The following is a 21,949-nucleotide window of genomic DNA, read 5'->3' on the forward strand; positions in this document are numbered from 1 at the left end:
AAGCCAGACGTGTATTTAGCAATCACTCCTCGGTGGCTTTTAATTTGTTCCCTCCTCCCCCCACCTCACAAGCAGTTAAAAATAAAAATAAATTATTGTCAAATCTAAACTGACACACTACTGGAATGTCAGATGAAGATGTGATCAAGGCCACTGACGAACATTTATGGCTCAAAGGTTTAAAGACAAAGAGATACAAAGAGCTTACTTTAAACATGAAAGGATTGGGAAAAGTAGTGATTGAAGAAGAGCAATGTAATTTATCGGAGGAATCACTTTCTACCTGCAGAGTTGATAAGAAAGCAGCTCAACAGACAGAAAGTGGATCAAATGATGTTTCCTGCAGGAATGTGTTAAAGGGCAGCTCCCAGGGCTCCTGTCTCACTGGTAGCTCTGCGAGCACTCAAGGAAACCACAAGAAAAACATCAAAACCAAAGCTGATGTGGAAATACCGAAAGGCTCCCTGGTAAGTGCTCCACCCATCCCGGTTCTGAAATGAACCTGCTTGGGTTCTTTCTGCCTTTGCTGCTGGAAATAAATGAGCAAGAGAAGGGGGGGTGGTAGTTCCAGAAAAAGGAGAGAAAGCTGATGACAGATTCTCGCAGAGAGGTGGCGGCGAGATTGCAAATGGGCCGCTCCCTCCAGTAAGGCTGCTGTGTTAGTCCCCTTTCAGAAGGACGGTGGAACCAGACAGAGTACCGGCAAATGACACTGTGGTGTCAGGTGTCATCTTCAAATTATACTCTTGTGCAGGGGATTTGTTTGGATCATATCTTCCTTCGTTCCCAGTGACACAAAAAGGAATGGACGTGATTATGGAAACTAAAAGTGCTAAACAATTGGAGAGAATATTGGCCATTTCGATGATTTGGTTTAAGCACTGTTCATTTTTTCTGGAAGTTCTATCTATGTACCAATTCCTCTCACCAAGAAATCTGTTTTGGAACTTGACTCCCTATTATTCAGTCTCTTAATTGTGAGAACCAGAACTCAGGGGGTAATTTCCTTTAAAAAATGGGCAAAAAGGGCATTTTTCTATTTCCCTAGGACGTGCTAGTTTCAGATAATAGTTTTGTTTTAAAATTACCTTAATTTGCACTGAGTCTCCTTATATTCTTTCTGTTCTTGCATAATTGATTTGGTGATGTTCATTGTTTCTTTATGTAAGTTCTGAAGCACTCGCATAAACAAAAATATTCTTTTTACAGAATTACTGTATCCATATATTTTTGTACTGCAATCAAAGAGATTGTAAAGTATGGTACCTGCTACTATTTTCTTAGGGAAAACCTGGTAATTATACATTTTTTTTCTGGAGTGGTTTAGAGGCGATTTTAGGAGTAATCGTGATTGGCATTATTAGTTATTAATTATTAGTTTAATAACTTATTGATGTTTAGGGTTCCTTAGAATTTCATAGACATACTTCAATTTGACAACAAATGCACATTTTTCCTTCAAAGAGCTCTGGACCCTGAAGAGCTATAACGTCTTTTATATCAAACTCTCGGAAATCCTATGGGAACTATGTTTGTTGCAGAAGGTTGTTTATTTTTTTCTTTTCCCCCTTTTTCTCTTCTGGGCTTCCGTGGTATCCTCCCTTCTTTGAAAACGTAGATGTCCCCTACATTATAAAAAATCACAAATTATAAGCATATCTAAGGCTGCCCTTGTAGTGTCACTGAAAGGGAAGAGAGAGAATGAACGTGTGGAAATGTGCAATATGCCAGAAAGTCAATCCAACTGATCTAAAACTTTGATAGCCTGGCAGAGCCCCTTATCTGAGGCACTCAATTTAACTATGCCCCATTTAATATGGTTCTGACAGCTTAGGGTGTATCTTCACTGCATAGAAATAGCAAAAAAACAAAAAGACCCTCTGTTTGGCTTTTACAATTTCATTTTTCCTTACTTGTTACTTCCTAATGCTAAAGTGATTTCTGTGCTTTTCGTTCTTCCGTCTTCAGTCTTTCACAGTGTAGTAATAAGTGTCCTTTAGTCCTTCCAGAATATCTAGAAGAAACACTCTTACTATTTTCTGTGAAGTACAAAGATTCCCTAACCACCCCAAAATACATAATCAATTGGGATATGCTAATTTTTTTCTAGTTAGCTACAAGAGGAAATTAGTCATGCTGGGAAGCTTTTCCATACAGAGGAATATTATTAACCTGGATAGTTGACCAGCCAGTCTTTTTTTTTTTTTAATGTAAAATGTAATGTTTTTTTGTTTCATCTCCATAATTATCAACGTGGAATTACTAATTTCAGAGAGGACATTGCCATAGTCTCCTTGGGGACTAGTACAAGACGACCAGTGAAAACCTATTTATTATATGTTATAAGCCTACACAGGAAGGAAATTAGATGCAAAATAGGATATATTCTAATACCATAGCACATTGATGGGAATACCCATGAACCTCTTAAAATTCAGAGTTTGAGGGAATTTTCCCCTACTAGGGCTCAAGGTAAATTTGCTATCTGCTTATTTTAAACTGTGTTGCAAAAGATTCTTCTCATTGTAGTCACTTGGGATGAAAACAATAGCTGCACATAATACATTACATATCACATTTTTTTTTCTTAATAAAGTCACTGTTCAAAATCTTATATCACAGTCTCTTCCCTTTACAAACCAAGACTATATTTCGTTATGAGGGTCCTCAGGGATTTTAGTTATTTTAATCTGTGGTGATTATAATACAAAGATTATTTCCATGCATACAACAATGTATGTAGCCGACCTCCACTTAGTCTGCTAGTAACTGCGTATCCATATCCATTTTCAGGATTGCTAGATACATTTTAAAATATGCGTAAAAGTCCCATTAATTCTTTGCTGAATTAAATCTTTTTCTCCTTTCAGAGCCTTAATTAGAGGCTTATGTCCCCACTTAGGCCATCATTTACAGACCACTTAGCTCTAATTTTTGTGTAATTTAGACAAGGGCCATGTTACTCTATACTTTTGCTTAAATTATATAAAATCATTATAAGAGGGGAAAAGGCATCCCCAGGAAAGATTGCATCAGTATTAAGTAAATAAGGAAGAAAGAAATGTGCTCTATTGCGGCATGTCATAAGTCCTTCCTTCCTGTGGAGTCAGATAATCTTGTGAAATGAGAAGTCTCAAAGGAAGGCAGCTCCAGGCTCCTATTTAACTATCACTGGACAAAATAAAAATCGTTAACAAATCAATGAGACCGTATACCTTCACCATGCGCTGGGAAGAGATGGCCATTTCAGTATGGGTATTTTAATTGAAATTATGAGTATTCTTTTCACCCATTGTCCCATAGTCTGAAAAAAAAAAAAATCACATATGCTAATTAAAAAGCATCAAATACTATTCCATTAAAATAGTACTGTGGTGATGAAATAGGATAAAATAGTACAATAATTAAGCAAATTGTTATCTTATTAAGTTCTACAAAATGTTATAATTTCAGCATCCTTAATTGAGCAATTCTGTTCTAAATGCTATTTTGATGCTAATAAGAAGTATGCATATTTTGCCCTCCTCCTGCAAATTTTTCTAAATGACTAACTTTTCTAAAGGTAATGCCTTCTGGAGTTTTCCTTCCAAAAATCACTTCTTGTCTCAGTTTCATTATGTTCTTTTCATTTGCAGTAAACTTTGACCAAAAAATGTTATCTTCTTGGGAAGCAATTCATGTTAGAATGAGTCAGGGAAGAAATGTAAGCAGAATTCCAAATGAAGGGTGTCCCCAAATGTTGGGTTTAATTCTGAAGTTACATATATATATATATATAATATGTAAAATGTAATATATGTAATGTACATACATAATATATATGTAATGTCATATATATATGACACTATTGAATTATTTTCTCCATTTTCCTCTAGGGTCCTTTGTAAGCTCCTTCCTCCCTGCCCTTTCTAATGATAGGGGTTAGTAGAATATAATGGGCACAGTGACATTTAATGGTTTCCTGTTAGAGATTGGTATTTGGTACAGTTCTTGACTACAACTGCAGAGCCCAAAAGGTAGACAAGAGTGGACACTTCAGTAGTGGACATTTATGGATAGCAGCTTTTTAACCAAAAGCCCATAGTTATTGCCTGAGTTACCTGCTACTTCTTACCGAATAGGATATTGCTGACATTAATTTGTATCAGTTCCTGTTCGAACAATGGCTGAGAAAATTCTATATCTCTAACCACCATTCTTTTCTGAGCCAAACTTCCTGATTTTGTGAAAATTCCCTTCTTTGAAGTGCTTCGTCACATGAAGATCGTCCCAATTGTCCCTATCTTTGGCAAATTCTTAATCTTGAGTTGGCAGCCCCTTACTCCCAGGAAAGTTTCCACAACCTCTCACCAATACCCAGCCACTGCATGATCAAGAGTGAAAATTAATTTTAAGTTCAGCCTATGAAAAATGTAATTAGCAAGGGGAATCTGCTGCCAAAATAAATTATGCCCCTCGTTTCCATAGGCAAATGGATTTTTTAAATTACCACTTTGCATTGCAATCTGTTTGTATAGATAATTAGAGCCAACAAGTATGCCATTCTAAGGCACTCCCCCATTTGCCATTCCTTTGCTGATTTTTCACCTATCTTCTTCAGATTTTCCTCTCATGGGTCATCTGCTCCTCCTGGGTCATCAGCCCAGGAAAGCTGAAAGAACTAGGGGCCTTTCCTCTGATAAGTTCCTCTGATAAGTCCCCAGAGGCCATATGTAGCATTTGCTGTTAAGCACATAAAGCCCTAGGAAAGTTCTGAGAAGGAGCAGACAGGTAGGACCATAGGATGGCTTTTTTTTTCTTTCCTCAATATGATACTTGGAGAAAGGTGGTGGTTCAGTTCCACAGATGGGTTAGGAAAACAGAAGGGAAGGAAAGCAGAGCAGTTACACACACACACACACACACACACACACACACACACAGTCTCTGAAAATTTTTGCTACTCTTAAAATAAAAATACAGTTTATGTATACATGGAATACTGCCTGCATATCTAACTGCCAGACACTAACAAAAAAATAGTAGTTCTTGGGAAGGTCTGGGAAGGATGACTGTAACAATATGGCACACTCTGAAAAATTTAATTTTGGCAGTGAATAGGGGCCAGAAGTACCCACTCTAAAACCGAAATCCTTTGTGACCTTGAAGAGATCACTAACCCTGTATGAGCCTCTTTTCCTTTCTACAAGATGAGAATCTTATTTTAATTATTGGCTTCTTTAGTTTAGAATCTCACAGACTGATAGGATGATTCCCCACATGCCAGCAGGTTAGCAGGGCATACCTTCAAGTTTAAAATAGATCAATGTAGAAGAACTTAAAGGAAATACTATTTTACATAACAATCAAGGGAAAACATGAGACATGTTTTCATAAGAGTTGGTATGGGCTGAGAGTATAAAAAGATTTCCTTGATGTCTCTCTAAATGAGGATGAAAGGTTCATGTTGGGTTGTTAATGGAAATGTAGGTGGTTTGAGATCCCTTTGTCAGTGGGTCTTTTGATAGCCTTGTCACAAACAGATCACTGAGCTGGGCAAACCTTGGAAGGCAAATGAGTAGCATGTTAGCCTTGCTGATGCTCCCAGTGCTTTTCTTCTCTGCTATCCATAAATGTCCACTACTGAAGTGTCCACAGACTGTTGAAGAAGTCTTCCCCGCCCCACCCCTCACCCCATTTCCTAACTTTCTTCCGCTGGATGTGCTAAGAAACAGGGAAGTGCCTGCAGAGCAGAGAGCTGATGGGGGGAAAAAGTGATGAACATGGCCTCTGGATGTTTAACCCTTGATCTCTCCTTGTCGGGTTCAGGAAGCCATCTCCATACTCTCTTGAGTCTGCCACCTTCTGCCTATCAGCAAGTCCAGAATAAGCACCAGTTGCATTCTGATACTGGAACTGCAGTTATAAAATATAAATAATTGGTCTTATTCCATTAAATATGAAAAATAGGTAAAAAGTCAAAAGCTAAATCTAGCTCAAGGTCAGTATGCAACCGTATGACTTTCTACATTGCAAGTATGAAATAAGAGTTTCTTGGCATTCAGCTCAAGCCCCTGAGCAAATACACTGACGGCCTCTAATGTATGTGCCTAAGCAGAACCCCATTGCATTCAGTGCACAGTTCACATCATTATCATTGACTGCCCAGATGACCAAAGGGGATGTATTTTAAAAGAGTGTTTCAGGGTCATTCCACCAAGGACCACAGCTGTCTTGAAATTGAGGCCAAGTCTACTGGCATATTCAAATGGAAATTTGAGAAAAACAAATTTCCCTCAAATGAACAGAAATCTGCTGTCAGTTTTGCTGAGTTTGAATCCTGGTTCCATCACTTTGGCCATTACTTGTGTGTTTTTTCAGCAGGAGGAGGCTAAGAATAGCACCTAGCCCCGTTCTGAGGATTTTGAGATCACAGGCATGAAGAGCTTAAACAGCACATCCTCCGTAGTATTTCAGACCCGTAGTATTTCAGAGTATGCCTTTTAAATTATGGTTCATACTGGTAACATTGTTGTTACTGCTGCTACTAGATTGAGAGGGAAGGGCCGTGAGTTTTAATCCCAGCATTTCCACCTGCAATATGTTGAAGGAAACTTGCTGGATCTCAGAATTCTCATTTGTAAAATACTGTGACTTATTCAGGTCTCTCTAGAGTTCTGCCAAATGCTACCCCATTCAGCATCTGGATATTTCAGCTGAAATATAAGGGGAATGTTTTTGACCTAAAAAATCGATATAAATATGTCACTGCTCTAGTTCACTAAGCATGCATCATAGTCATCTTATGTTTCATCATAGAAAGAATAAAAGAAATCATTTTCTTAGAGAGTTACATTCCAGGAAAGGGTAGGGAGATCTAAGTATATTTCTTTCTTCTTATTAAAATAACTTGTGGTAGAAGTCACTGTCTCTGGAGGAATTATATTTCCTTTGACTTTAATTTTCCCTAACAGCTCTGTGTTACTGACTTTATGAGTATTAAAAGCCAAAGCTGTATCTTTAAAATCTTATGGAGAATTAGGTACACTGTAAATCCTCATTTTCAGGTCGGGGGTTATATTTCTGAAAATATGCTCTTGTTCTTATAATTAAAACTTGTGATACAGCCAAGTGATAGAGTAGGGAAAAGTGGAATGAAGAGAATATCTATGTATGTATATATACATCTATGTATGTGTGTGTATATATATATATATACACACACACACACACACACACCTATGTGTGTATATATATATACACATCCACATATATGTGTGTATATATATATATACACATATTTATGTATGTATATGTATATATGTGTATACACATATGCATATATATGTATACACACACTCACATACCCACATTTGTTACAGAATGAACCATCATTCTGAGGATTGTGAACAATCTATTTACTATAATAAATAAGAACTTACAGTATTTTCTTGTTGCTGCAGATAAAAGAAGCAAGTGAAAACCTGCAAGAGGATGAAGATACAATTGCAGATTCCACATTTCAGAACCACATCATAGGTAAACATTTACGTCTTGGTACGTCTTTATGGGTGATTCTTTCTGAATGTGACCTTCTTTCAGACACAGTGTGTTCCTATAGAGCATGTCTCATGCCAGCCTCTATGAGGACTGGGTCTTAACTTCTTTTTTTAAAAAGATTTTATTTATTTATTTATTTATTTATTTATTTATTTATTTATTTATTTGAGAGAGAGAGAGAGCACAGGGGGAAGGTCAGAGAGGGAGAGAGAGAGAATCTCAGGCAGACTCCACGCTGAGTGCGGAGCCCTACGTGGGGCTCCAGCTCAGAACCCTGAGATCATGATCGGAGCCAAAACCAAGAGTCAGACGCTTAACTGACAGTACCACCCAGGCGCCCCTAGGACTGGGTCTTAACTTCTCACACATGGTTACTTTTATCTTCTCAGACACTTTAAGCTACCAAAAAATAAGTAGTTCAAACAGGACCTATAAAGAAAACATAGGTGTTTTCAAAGGAACATACTGCAAACTGATGAGAAGCGAGTCCTTGTCAATATGAAATGAGAATGATACTGAGTATAAAAATTTCTCTGGGGAAAACAATCAATTTTGAATCCATCTAGTTTCTCTAATTGTCTCAAGAACCATTTTCACAACTACCATTGGTTAGACTTGAGGGATGGTATCTTTCTTAAATTGAATATTTTTTAATAGAATGTGTTTTACACACAGAACCAAGTAGATTTAGGTGCACCTGGCTTTGCCAAAACCTCACAACTTACTTTCTTCATCATTTCTGGGAGAACCCTGAGCATAAGTAGTCCTGTCTCTGAAATAAGTTTGATTTGTCAGCTCTTTCTTAAAACTGTGCATCAGCCTAGATTGAAGGGACTCAGCTTCCCAACACAGAAAGACTTGCTGACCCTTTGCTGACCTGTTTTCAGCAGCCAGGAGGTAGCTGGTGACAGAGTGGTTGTCTGTGACTGTAATCCTTGTCAGGTGACGGAAGAGGTGATACCCTTAACTGTTCTGGGCCACCGTGGACGATTGCAGGATTCTTTTTTCCTCAGGCTCTCGGAAGAGCTGTGCATGGAAGCATGCTGATTATTTAGTGTTACACAAGATACCAAGGCATGATGGAATAAATGCTACCACTCACATTCTGGTATAGCAGTTAATATTGAATCCCGCATTCGAGGGTATGACAGCCCCCCAGATTTCTGGTTTCAGTGAGTGTCCCCAGCTCCTATGCCTTCAGCTGCCAGCTCGGAGCCCCTCAGCACTCTTAGAGCTGTGTTGGTACACTCTGGCCCTGCTTTTCTCACATACCCAGAAGTCTTCTGCAAACTCTAATTTACAGTTTATCTCAGAGAGTTATTGTACCCCCATAGCTTAATGAGACTGGCACACCATTATTCTTCTTTTCATTTGTAATTGAGGATACTAAAAATCTTAACAAACAGCTGAATGAGTGCAGTCTGAACAAGATTATTATTCCAAAAAGACATCCTTTATTATAGTTGTCAATGTAAAATGCTTAAATTGGTATCAGTTGTGTGTAGTTAGCTAATATGCAAGTTAAATACTGTTTAACAACCTTCAAACATGACACTATGTGAAGCCCCGCTGAATCATCATTTTTTCCATAATGAGGTGTTCCTGGGCCTATGAAATAACATATATAAAGTTAGAGGCTGAATGTTTTTCCAAAGAAGTACAGTAATCTAACTATGCTTTAATAGACTCGCAATTTTTTTAGATTTGCATTGTTCGACATGCTAGCTAGTAGCCATGGGTGACTATTTCAGGTTCAATTTAAGTTAATTATAACTGTGTACAATTAAAAATTCAGTTCCTCCGTTTGCACTAGCCTCATTTCAAGTACTCAGTAGCCACATATTCAGGGTGGTCTGTATAAACATTTCTATCGTCACTCAAAGTTCTGTTGGAAAGTGCTCTTTTCGATTACTCTCATGGAAGTAAATTTGGACCATGTTTCTGACAGGGGGCTGACTTGGTCTGCACGTAATGTAGATTTATCTCCTCAAACTAGGGAAGAATTGTATGATAAGCTGCTATTGGCTACAAGTAAAACAACAACAAGACGGACTAGCCGTTATACGTGAGTAATGAAGTCATTTAATCATCTTACACAATTAAAAATCTGGAGGAAAGTAAATACGAAAGAAGGCTAGCAGCTCAATGATGTCATCAAAAGCCCTGGCTTTTTGTCCTCATATCTGTTGCCTCTGGTTGCAGATTGATTCCCGCCACTCTAGGCATTCCATTTACATTCAAGGCACGAAGTATAAGGAAGAGTAAAAGCTTCTTCAGAATCCACCCCACAGACTCCCATCCTACATGTCATTGATGAGAACCAGATCATGAAACCAATCCTAGCTGCAAAGGATGCTGGGGCAGTCAGTATGTTGCTTCTGTTTATTGCATGAGGTAGCAGAGAGAATGCGGTTGAGAATATTCCCTAGGTTAACCAGTCAACAAGATCACCACAACCAACCTTCTAAAAGCTGCATCCATTTCAAGACTGAATGAGACTCAATAGATCAAGTGGTTATTTCTCTTTATTCCAGAAGAATGACTGAGAATATATATTTAGCACCCTGATAAACCAAAATTCTTCATTTTGTCTAAACTGTTGTCACATAGCCTCACAATACTACATAACCATAGAAAGTTTTTTCACTCACAGCAACTGAGCAAATCCAAATATTTTATGCTTCTAACCAAATACCAGCTAATGTCTTTGACAAAAAAGAATAATCAGAAAATTTGTGAACCCGAATGTTTGTATTTCTGTAGCTAAGGATAATCACGTTGGCTTAATCAAAATGTTATGAGTTGATTACAAGACAGATATTGTTAACTAAGCCTGCTTTGTATTGAAATTCAAGATTCATGAATTAAATAAAATAATACAACTAGATTTTTTCTTTAAAATCACCCTAATAAATGTCAGACGTCCATGTTAATAAGCAACAAGAAAATGACTATTAGCCTGGCCTAATAGAAATGTTAATACAAATGATCACAAACCCCATATTTCTAATTGTTCTTTCCTGCTATTTAACTGTAATAGGTTCACCCTACTATGTATTATATTAATTATCTAATAGGATTAAATGATCAGTGGGAATTCAAATAACACTTTCATATTAAAAACACCAGCCAGTGATAGCATCAAAAATAATTGTCTAAGTGTAGGCAGAGGATCCGGAAATTCCTATAAAGTGGAGAAAATGTCTTTTAAGGAGTTTGAGGAAGAAACCAAGCAGAATTGAATGATATACAAGAAAACAAGAATTCATGGTAGACTCTAGTGAAGTGAAGGTTGCATGTTATTTGCTCCAAATTTTAAAGAGGTACAAAGAATGATCTGTTCAATAGCCCAATGGGCAAATACCCCAGTGCCCCATAGCAGCATGAAATCTGTTTACTCTTGCCTATTGGCTGGGTGTCTTCTTAGTCTCTTCTAAAGGAACCCTTCTGGCTCCTATCACCAGGGGAGAGCATGACAAAGGGCATGGTCTAGCCCTGAATCTGGCTTTCTTTGGGGAGCTCTGTGGAGTTGCATTGGTACTCCCCTACCCACCTCAGGAATTGCCTCCAAGGATGTTTCTGTGGTCCTCCTTTTTCCATTTTTCCCCAAACTGGTCTTAGCTAGCAGCTAATATATTATGCAGGAAGATAGTAGGTGCTCAATAAGGACGCCCCTTCGACTTAATTATTAGACCATATACCAGTTTATTTCCATTTTCCCGAGGCATTTCATTTTCTTATTCCCTGTTCTCTCCTAGACTCTAGCTAGCTAATCTGGTAAACTAACTCATGTTGGTGGAGCAGTAGATTAAGAGGGTATTTTTTCAGGTCACATATTTGCATTATAACAAAGACTCAAGAAAAGTTTTACTTCTAGTTAAGAGGAACTCTTGAAACTTTTATTCAAGTTTCAGGCACTCAGATCACTGGTTTGAGCAAATTATAGGGTGAGGAAGAAAGGACAGAATCAACCTGACTTCAGACACTGAATAGCACAAGAAGCAGTGCTAGGGAGGAAAAGTTATTTTGTCATATAACCCCGCTTTTGAAAGATAGCCTGCCTGAAAGCTAAGAAGTGGGGCAAAGCTGGGTTGAGCCAAGTAGAGGAGATTCACAGAACCAGCTACAATCACCTGGATAGTTTATCTCATCTGAATGGAAGGAGCTCTAAAACCTACTTTATTGTATTAATATTAATGACCTAATATAATATGGTCAGCAAAATTGTTATCCATATAGACTATACAGTTTGAATTATCCAGACCACAATTATTTTAAATCCAAGACAGGATTTCTATAGTTATTAGTACCAGTAGGGTTAGGTTCAGATGGAAGTGAATGAAACCCCAAAGTACAGTGGTTGAAATACAGGACAGAAATTTCTTATTGTCACATAGGACAGTCCAGAGGAAGGTGATCCAGGCTGATAGGACAGGACCGGGCTCTTACTATCTTGTCCCTCTGGTTCGTATGTTTTCCATTCCCATGGTCACTTCATTGTTCAAGATGGCTATTAAAAAACCATCCACATTCTAACCAGCAGGAAGAAGTGATAAGGAAAGATATGGTTCATCCCTTTATGAACACTTCCTAACAGTTGACCCATCCCTTCTGCCATTGGCCAGTACTTAGTACATAGAATGGGAAACGTGCCAGGCAGGAGGCCATATGTCCGGAAAAAAACAAAAACCAAACCACCACGAGGTTCTCGTGGGAAGGGAGAATGACTTTCAGAGGACATGTACCAATGTTAGCTGGCAGCCCACCCTCTATCATGGCTACCTCCTTGGTATAAACACACAAATTTTCACCACCATTTAAGAAAACCGCAGGAAATAAATTAGAACTGTTTTTGGAAAAGATAGAATTAATTCTAATGATTGATGCCTAGTTTTTGTCTTACATGACTTGAATGACCACTTCCTATTAGCATAGTTTACCTTGAGTAACTTTTTGAGAAAATGTACTGAACTTGAACTAGTTTGCCACCACCATATTTATGAGTAATGTATACTTGGTCACCCACAAAGTATATAGAGGTTCAAATAAATCTTCTGTGGAATACAATGCATCTAGAATTTTCCTTTCTCTAGAATGAAAACCAAGAGGGTACCAGGGCTTCTACTATTGTAGCTGCCAATCAATGAAAGTTCTTGATAATTATCTGTCTTATTTCAAGAATATTACCAATTTCCCCCACTGAGAAAATGTGAAAAAAAAATGGAAATTTAATGTATATGGAATGACATTCATACTAAAAATAAAATTAAAGCATATCTCAGAAACTTGATCAGAATTTTACAGCTTTCTGAGTAGAAGGCTATTTAAGTCAAATGTCATATTTTGAATAGTGTACTGACATGCTTAGGCTCAATTGTAGAAAGGGTGAGCTATTGATGAAAACAAAATGAGAGTGGGACTAAATAATGTTCCGTTGACTACTAACAAACTGGCACTGAATGGGAAACTACTTAGATAATAATGCCTATGGATAAAGAATAGGATGAAGTAGTTTACATAATTTGGATTTCATATTAATACTTCCCAGGATGATGCTATTTCTACATTTCCAAACATACAAAATGACATCTAAGAGGTACTATAAAGTAATAGCCTGGGAAAGGAAACTTCACGTGACTACATGGAGTTCTCTCGTTTACAACTCCAAGTGACAAACTCCAAAGGGGAAGCTTTGCATCTGGAAGCCTAAAATATAAATTCCACCTGTCATGAAATAGATCCATGGAAATAGGACCATGTGGTTTCTTCTGACCAAGGACTGGAAATAGTAATAATTAATTTTCATCCACTGAATATCCATTATGTGGGAAGCCCTGTGCTTGGAACATCACATGTCATACATGTCATCCTCCTTATTTGTTCATTCCTTTGTGGCTGGTTCTCTGTTTTTGTCATCTATCAACTTTCTGTTTATACATACTTTCCTCTAATTACCAGAGATAGTCACTAGATAAATCTTTGGTAGAGACTTCTCTTTGTGAGCATACTAAAGCCTAGTCTATGACTCCCTTCCTCTGTTTTTGTTTTGTTTTGTTTTGTTTTCTCTAGAGATAGGGAACTGTAGACTTGGAGAGATGAAAGTATGGCTTTTTTTTTTTTTTTTTTTACCTTCTATAAAGTATTTGCTCCTATAGTTTGCACCAGGGAACTGAGTTCTATTTAGGTCAACAAGCCTATATTGAGCATCTTCTACAAGCCACGACCTGTGTTAAATACTGGAGATATGGGATGAATAAGACACAGTATCTGTACTCTGTGAACTGCAGTCTAAGAGGGAGATAGAAAAGCAAACAGATAATTCTGATACAGTGTGATCACAGATAAGTTAGAGGCACACTCTGCATACATCTGAGTGTATGTTATAGGTGTGGAGTCCAGCTTTGGTAAAGCCAGGAATATTGGTTTTCATTTGTAAGGAAAAGGCAAGAATGAGAGAATAAGGTATTGAAGTTAAAGAGAATTTTCCACTTATACCAATGGTTCCCAAACTTTGCTACACATTAGAATCCCCCTGGGAAGACTTTAAATATGCTGATGCTCAGGTCACACCCCATAACAAATCACAAGATCTTGGGATAGGAGCTATGCATTAATATCTTTTTAAAGATCCCCAGGTGATTCTAGTGGGCAGTAAAGTTTGGGAACCACTGTCCTAAGTGTTAAGATTTCATCGGCAAAGGGGACAGGGAGATGTCTTTCAATTCAAGGGCAAGAGCATAAGCAAAAGAGATAGGAATGTGGCATACTGCAGGGGAGAGGAGTCAGCAGAAGACTTGCTTGGCTAGAGCTTGGCTGGAGTAGAGAGTAATTTTTGAAGATGAGGTACAGATAGAGTTGGTTTTGTGGAGACCATGAAAGCCAGGCTTAGATGTTTGAACTTTAGCCTACAGAAGTAATACACAGACTGTGGAGATTCTTTAAAGGAAGACTAACATGATAAAAAGTGGCAGCTATCCAATCACTATGATGCTCACATTCCAGCTTTTCAAATCAAAACACATTTTTATTTTCTCTCATTTAGCCTTGGACCAACCAAATGCACTATAGTCAAATGCACCATATTGTTTCCTCCTGTGATGTGCTGTGATGAATAGAATCATGTATTTACATGAAAGGGTGGACATCCAGGAATACGTAAGCGTTGCCAAAGGGCTCTCTGCCCCAAAAGATCTCTCCTGATAGCCTATTAGAATGTATCTGAATTTCCTACCTATTGGTAATTCCTTTGGGTAAAGGTGCTCAAGTTACTTGTTATACCACACCTGGTCTCTGGAAAGGGCAGACATTGAGTATCACTGACTGATAGCAGCAGTGCATTTCTCAGCTGGGTACCAGCAAGACCCTAAAGGGATGAGTCATCAAGCTGGTACATTCTCCTTCCAGGGAACTGAAAAGCAGAAGGAATGATTTGACACTTAGGAAAGGTGAGAGTGATATTCCTCAGATGGGGAAGCTCAGCTGCTATGGGAAGAGGCAGACATGAAGCCCTAGGGGCTGGCATGAATTAACCCAAGTACTAGAAGGGGACAGGGCCCACTGAATAAGCAGTGGTGGACACATTAAATGACTTTTGCCTTTTTTCCCACCTTTTTTGAAGGCCTTTTGCTCTATAGCACAAAGGTGGAGAATCTGAAATAGCTGTACAGTGACTTCTTTTTGTACAGTTCCCTCGATTTCTCAGAAGGCAGTTAATTCACTTAAAGTAAGCATAAGAATGTGTGTGTAACTTATGGCATAGTAAGGAATAGGTAGGGGTCAAAACAAAGTCAAAGAACAGAGTGCCTCAGCCCCAGAAAGCTGCCCAAATATGACAGAAAATTCTGAAAGAAGTAAGATGATGATATATATTACCTTAATATCTATGATTTATTAAAAGCTTTCTAAATGCTGGGCACTGGCCAGAGCGTTTTATGTATGTTGCCTTGTTTTATCTTTACGTCAACCCCGCAAGTTATGTACTAAGGTCATCCTTTGCAGGTAGGGAAGAGGATGTCCTGAAAAGTTACATACTTTGCTCAGCAACATGACTGGTATGGAGTGGAGCCAACATCCAAACCCAGCCTAGTCCATAGCTGTGAATTAAATAAACCCCTGAGAATGCTAAATGATGGCCAGGTACTTTTTTGGTCACCTTGCAGTCACCACAGTTCAAGAATCCTTTTAGTGGATTGCTTGGTCAGGGGTTGCAAACTCAAATAAGCCCCTGGGTCCAAGAGTGAGACAGGCCCAGACTTGACATGCGCAAGCATATATTACATGAGTGAGGAATGGAGAGAATATGATCCACCCCGGGGGAGTAGCTACTTGTCAATTCCAGTTGTCACTGTAGAAGGCTGGCCCTATGTAACCAAGTCTTTCCATTTTTCACCAGAAGCCAAAAAGTATTAGATTTTTTATGTGACATATGATACATTTTAAAATGTGGGCTCAGTTGTAAAAAGCTAATCTTCAGAGACTTTCCTTTATCTGGCAATATTTCAAATTAGAATTTCAAAGTCCTTTCCCAGAACTTTACATCTAAAAGTATAGAATATAATATAAAAATACACATATTTTTCTTAAAAGCATGGTTGAGCTGCCTACAAGGAATGTGTCAGAGGCATGGACAGCAAGAGAGCTTGATTTCTTGGGGGCCGGGGGGGAGGGGGCGCAGAGTGCTATGAGTAGCACTTTCCCATGGTGTATGTACTAGTCTCGATGACCTAGGGCTAGGGTGACCAGCTGTCTTAGTTTGCCTGGACATTCTTGGTGTTAACACTGAAAGTCCCTGAGACCTGGAGGACCTGGAACAGTTGTCACCTTCCCTGGAGCCTGGTGTTAAGGAGCTTAACTGTTGACATAATGAAAGCCTAGGGCCTCAGGTTGAGATGTTAGATCAAACACATCCCTTCCCCACCAGCATCAAGCTGGATTCCCAAGAGCAGTGGCAATAAACCCAGAAGAAGATTGCCAAACCCAGAGGAAGACTGCAAGCATAAGCTCCTAACTCAGCCTCAACTCAGTCTGAACTCTAGCTGAAGAAAGGGGAAAAAAAAAGAAAAGAAAAAGAAAAAAAGTCTCTTCTGAAGATTCTAAATCCTTAACTCACATTCCTGTGGATCAAGGCACTAATTCAGTCTCTGTGTCCCTTAAATCCCCCAAGCTTGAATTTTTTTTTAAATGTTCTGAGTTGTGCTTTTAAATACTCCAGAGAAGAAACTGGAAGAGGGAATAGTTGAAACATGAATGGCAGAATATTAAAATCTTTTGAGCTGGGCAGTCCCACTGTTTGAGAATATTTGAAATTTATCATAATGAAAAGTTTTAAATAATGCAGACTCAAGTTGATAGTGCTTGCAGGAATATGGCAGAACTCAACTCAAATCCTCTCTTGATGTGGCCACTCTGAACTTTACACACAGATAAAGTTCCAAGGAAGATTAACGCACAATAGAAAATCACTAAAAAGAGGAAACAACGACTTCATTATCAAGTGGCAGGGGAAAAAAAAGGCAAGTTATAGAATAAGTCCTGCAAAGACTGCAGAATTGGGAATTATCCAGTAGAGAATATAAAATAAAAATATTTAATGTATTTAAAGTAAACACAAGTGGAAATGAACACTAACAAAGGAACAAACAAATGAACAGTCTGATACCAAAAAAGAATATAACAGAACTTCAAAAAATTAAAAACTGTTAGTATTGATTACCACTGATGAGAGCATTATTTAACTAAAAGACAGTTGAGCAATTACAGAAAATGTGTCACAGAGAATCAAGGGGGCAGATTAATGAAAGAGAGGGTGAAATAATTAAGTAAGAGGTGATAAAATCCACATGTATCTAATTGTACCTGAGGAAGGGAGTGGAATGAATAGGGTAAACATAATATTAAAAGAATTAATGACTAAAAAAATTGCAAAATTAAAAAAGTAACCAATCCTCAGTTTCAGGAAGCCAAATTAGTTCTAAGCAAGATAAATAAAAGGAAATCTACACATTAGGATAGTGATTTTATTTCCTTTGGATATATACCCAGAGGTGGGATTGCTGGATTGTAGGATACCTCTATTTGGAAATAAAATCATTAGGATAGTGATTTTATTTCCTTTGGATATATACCGAGGTGGGATTGCTGGATTGCAGGATACCTCTATTTGGAAATAAAATCACTATCTGAAAGAGATATCTGCACATCCACATTCATTGCCACATTCTTCCCAATAGCCAAGATACAGAAATAATCTAAGTGCCTATCAACAGATGAACAGATAAAGAAATTGTGGTATGTATGTATGTATGTGTGTGTGTGTGTGTGTGCATATATACACATATATATATTGTCTTTATTCATTTTTATTTGTATAGTTTTACCACACTGTAGCTTACACATTATACAAATAGAACCATACTGTAAGTATTCTATTGCATTTGGCATTTTTAATCAACATTATTTCTGTGATGAACCTTTGATGGTACATGCAACTGCTATCCGTTAATTTTCACTGCTGTATAGTATTCCATAGCATAAATATATCAAAATTTAGCCTTTCTCCTGTTGATGAACATTTGGGTTGGTTTCCACTTTTTGCTATTATGACAATGTTGCTATGGTCACTATGGCGTATAGTCCCTGATATACTTACCAGGAGTTTTTGAATGGCCATGTCTTTTAAACTTTTTTGACTAGCATCCACAGTAATAAATGTTTACATCATAAACCAATACAACTCTGGAGATGTGCCTAGGCATAAATGTAATGAAAATGTCATAATTTTTTTTTTACTACAAAAACAAAAATAACATAGAAAGTTGATGAGTAACATGAAGTTCAACAGCAATATGGTTTCCCTTTGGTGAGGTAGTAACAGGAGAAGGATATAACCAAAGCGGAGCACAAGAGTGGCTTAAAAACACGCTTATGTTATTAAGGTGGGTTATGGGTGTTCTTTCATGGTGATTATTTAAGTGAATTTATTTGCAGTATACACTCCTGTATTTATAGTATGTTTCACAATTTTTAAAAAAAAAGATAAAAATTAAAGTACCATCCAAAGTAAAACACAAATATATTTTGGCAATATATAGTCTCTGTGGGCTGAATGGGCCATCCTGTTTATCCTTCTGATCTATGCCATACATCCCTCACCCTGCTCCATTCCCACCTACCATTTGGCTGGCCCATTGGCATTTCCAGAAGAGAGACTGGCCAGGAGAAAAAGGAGAGGGAGGGGAGGAAGGGAAGGCAGCCCTGACCACCCATATAGAGTTACCCATCATCAATTCTGAAGCACATCAGGTGTCAGAGGAGTAAGTTAGAAACAGAGATTGTGGGCAACTCTTAAAGTTGTATCTTTTCCTCCTCCATGTTACCATAGATAATTCTGAGTTGGCCACATGTTATGAATCGGCTCAACTGTCTGTTCCTTAAGTGTTGTTAAAGCCAGCAGTTCTAAACTATTACCATGAAGGGAATGAAAAACTAGTGACTGAGAAGTAACAGTGATTTGAGAGGAAGGACGAAGGAAGGGAGGGAGGGAGGGAAGGAGGAAGAAAAGAAGGAGGGAAGGAAGGAGGGAGAAAAAAAGAAGGAAAGAAGAAGGAAGGAAGGAAAAGCTTGCCAGGGAGGAGCCTGTAGCTTTTCAGAACCTTGGAAGGCACTGTCCCTCTTGTAAGAGCTCAATCTTATATACCTAATGAAAAACTGCCTCAAATTAAGGTTATCAGCACACTCAGTCCACCAGGAATCCCAGTGATACGTTCATTAAGTCTGGCACATTGGAGCAAGTATTTTAGCACAAAGGAGGTGTAGAGTGCCAGAATGATAGATCAGGTGAGGGCTATGGCACACTGTAGAGATGAAAATTGAGCTGTGTGTTGAAATATGCAACTAAGGAAGAAAGGAGGAAACATGATCTTGGGAACAGGGTGCTCTTGAACAAATCCATATTCAAGAGACATCCTGGAGAAGAGAACAAGATGTAGAGAAAGGAAAGCATCTCAGTGAATCTGTTAAACGTGGAGCATTTTGGAGCACTTTTTAATGAGTCATACATATGCAAGTAGGGCTTAAGTGTTTGAAAGAGAAGCCCCCATTTGTGAAAACAGTAGTGCCTGAGAAAATAACTTACCAATGCAAGTGTTAATTTCTTCCATCAGCCCATTGATAGAATTTGAGAAGAGTCATTTAGCAATCATCTTATCAGCAGTCCAGTACCTCTCCACTCACTTTGCACAGGATCAGATAAAAGGGTGATGTTTGCTTTATCTTCGGTTTGCCACCCTGGCATGGCTAAAAGCTTTTCCGGAAGGGAGAAGAACAAACTGAGAGGTTACCAGGTATGAAACATTGTCACAGCCAAACCAGCAGCACTGAATCAATTTCCAATATGTTTCTTCTGTAGCTAAAACCTATACTCTGGAAATGTTACTGTTTGATTATAAAAGCAGGAGGAATTTGAAAAGAGACTTTCATGCCACCTTGATAAACAGTCTCTGTCTGTAACTCGATTGTGTCAACTCCCAGACAGAGGGGAAATATGCTTTAAGGTGACTTTCTGCCCATTTGAAACTCAGCCCTGTGTTCTGCCTTCAGAGCCCATTTGGAAGGAATCCTATGTGTGTAAGAACACATTTGGAGTGGGCATCGTCTGTCCTGGCTTCTGCATGAATGGATTGCATTTCCAAGGGTGTTATTTCTCCTCACCACTGACCCAGTCACTGGAATGTTTCCCTGATGGCAAAAGTATTGGTGTATAATTTGGCTTCAAGACAGGTCTCTTTCCTATGTAACTCATAATTTAAAAAAATAAAAGCACTTCTAGGATGCTGGGTTACAATTGACTCCAATTTTAAAAGAAGAAAAGTGGCAAGGAAGAGGCAGTGACCTGAGGAATGAATGGAACCAGGGTCCAAAGCCCAGTTTGGGGTTTTATGACTCAGTACAAAATGCTACATCTCTCTGTTTCCTCAGTCATCAGATGAATGACTTATTTTAGATATTCTCTAATGTTTTGGGTTTTGTTGTTGTTGTTGTTGTTCCTGGCTCAACTTCTAATACTCTTTGAGGGAGTGGAGGTATCCCTGAATTTCAAGATGCCTGTCCACGTCAAGTTCCCACTTCTCGTGCATCTGTGGGAAGACGGGGTTTCAATCCTGGGATCTGAGTAAACTAGAAATTGGCAAAATGTATTAAACGATTTCTGGGCCAGACTTAGTCATCATCTGTAACAATAGCATCACCACCATGCATTTACCTAAAGTTTTGCATTGTTTTAGAGTGCTTCCATGGATCCCCTCCACAATCTCCCAGCCAAGGGTTTGCAGTCACATAGACCTATGCTCCAGATTCCATGATTCTGCTTTGCCACCTAACAGATGCTGTGATCTTGATCAAGCTCCTGAATCTCTCTAAGCCTCCATTCTGCCATCTGCCAAATGGAGATAACAGAAAGACTTACCCTGAGGTGTTGTGATGAGCACAAAATGAGTGTTTTTGCAGATGAGTGCTTGACAGCTATGCCAGGAACTAGCAAGGACTCAATTGTTGGTCTTCATTGTTAGTGTGGTTATTATTAAGATGGGTATGGGTAAAGTATAGGTAGCTATGGATATCATCTTTCTTCTTTTTTTTTTTTTAAAGTTGTACTCATGGCTATGATTCATTACAATGAAGGGTACAAAACAAAATCAGCAAAGGGAAGCGTCACATGGGGCAGCATCAGGAGGTAATTAGGCACAGGCTTCCAGTGGGGTCACACACAACATGCTAGATTCCCCCCGGCAACAAGTTATAACAACACATGTGAAATGTTATCTACCTGAGAAGCTCGTTAGAGACTCAGAGCCCAGGGTTTTATTGGGGGCTAGCCACACAGGTACCATCTTGCCTAGTGCATGTTAAAATCCCATATTCCCCAAAGGAAAGCATGTGTTCAGCCTAAACCACATTGTTTATATGAACAATTTAGGCCACAGTGAGCCACTCTTCTCAGTTAGGGTGGTGTGAGCCCTCTTGAAATCCAAGTTCCCGGGTGCTAGTGAAGGGCCAGCCTTGCAATCAGGCCTTGCTAAAGGTAAGCCTTTGCAGACCTGCTATGCTAACTCTTTTCTTCACAATCTGTCACCTTGGCTCTCGTCTGAAACATCTTTACAGCAAAATTACTACCAGTAGGACTCCATACAGCAGTATGAGACTAAACTGTTGACTTCAGTAACTCAGAGGTTCTCAAGTAAGTTGAAGCTGACCTGAACGCCTCCATCTAGGGCTGAGATACTGTCACGGTAGTCACTGATAGTGTCATTCCCATGGACACATGAAGGACATTCCCATGGACAGTCCATGGTACTTTTGGACACACACAAAGACTTTACAATCGTTAAGGTACTCCAGACAGGACAAACATTAG

The 21,949-nt window shown here is 38.6% G+C and overlaps 1 protein-coding gene across 2 annotated transcripts in view; it reads left to right on the top strand.

The window, feature by feature from the left end:
- NCKAP5 (NCK associated protein 5) overlaps positions 1 to 21,949 on the top strand; it is a 797,038-nt gene that overhangs the window by 695,831 nt on the left and 79,258 nt on the right. For both annotated transcript variants that reach the window (XM_081814565.1, XM_081814566.1), the window contains 2 exons: positions 290 to 467; positions 7,443 to 7,518. In XM_081814565.1, coding sequence (XP_081670691.1) covers positions 290 to 467; positions 7,443 to 7,518 — 254 coding nt within the window. The remainder of the gene's footprint in view (positions 1 to 289; positions 468 to 7,442; positions 7,519 to 21,949) is intronic.

This window comes from Leptonychotes weddellii, chromosome 3 (genome assembly GCF_054177405.1).
Source record: "Leptonychotes weddellii isolate Sample4059 chromosome 3, ASM5417740v2, whole genome shotgun sequence".
NCBI lineage: Eukaryota > Metazoa > Chordata > Mammalia > Carnivora > Phocidae > Leptonychotes > Leptonychotes weddellii.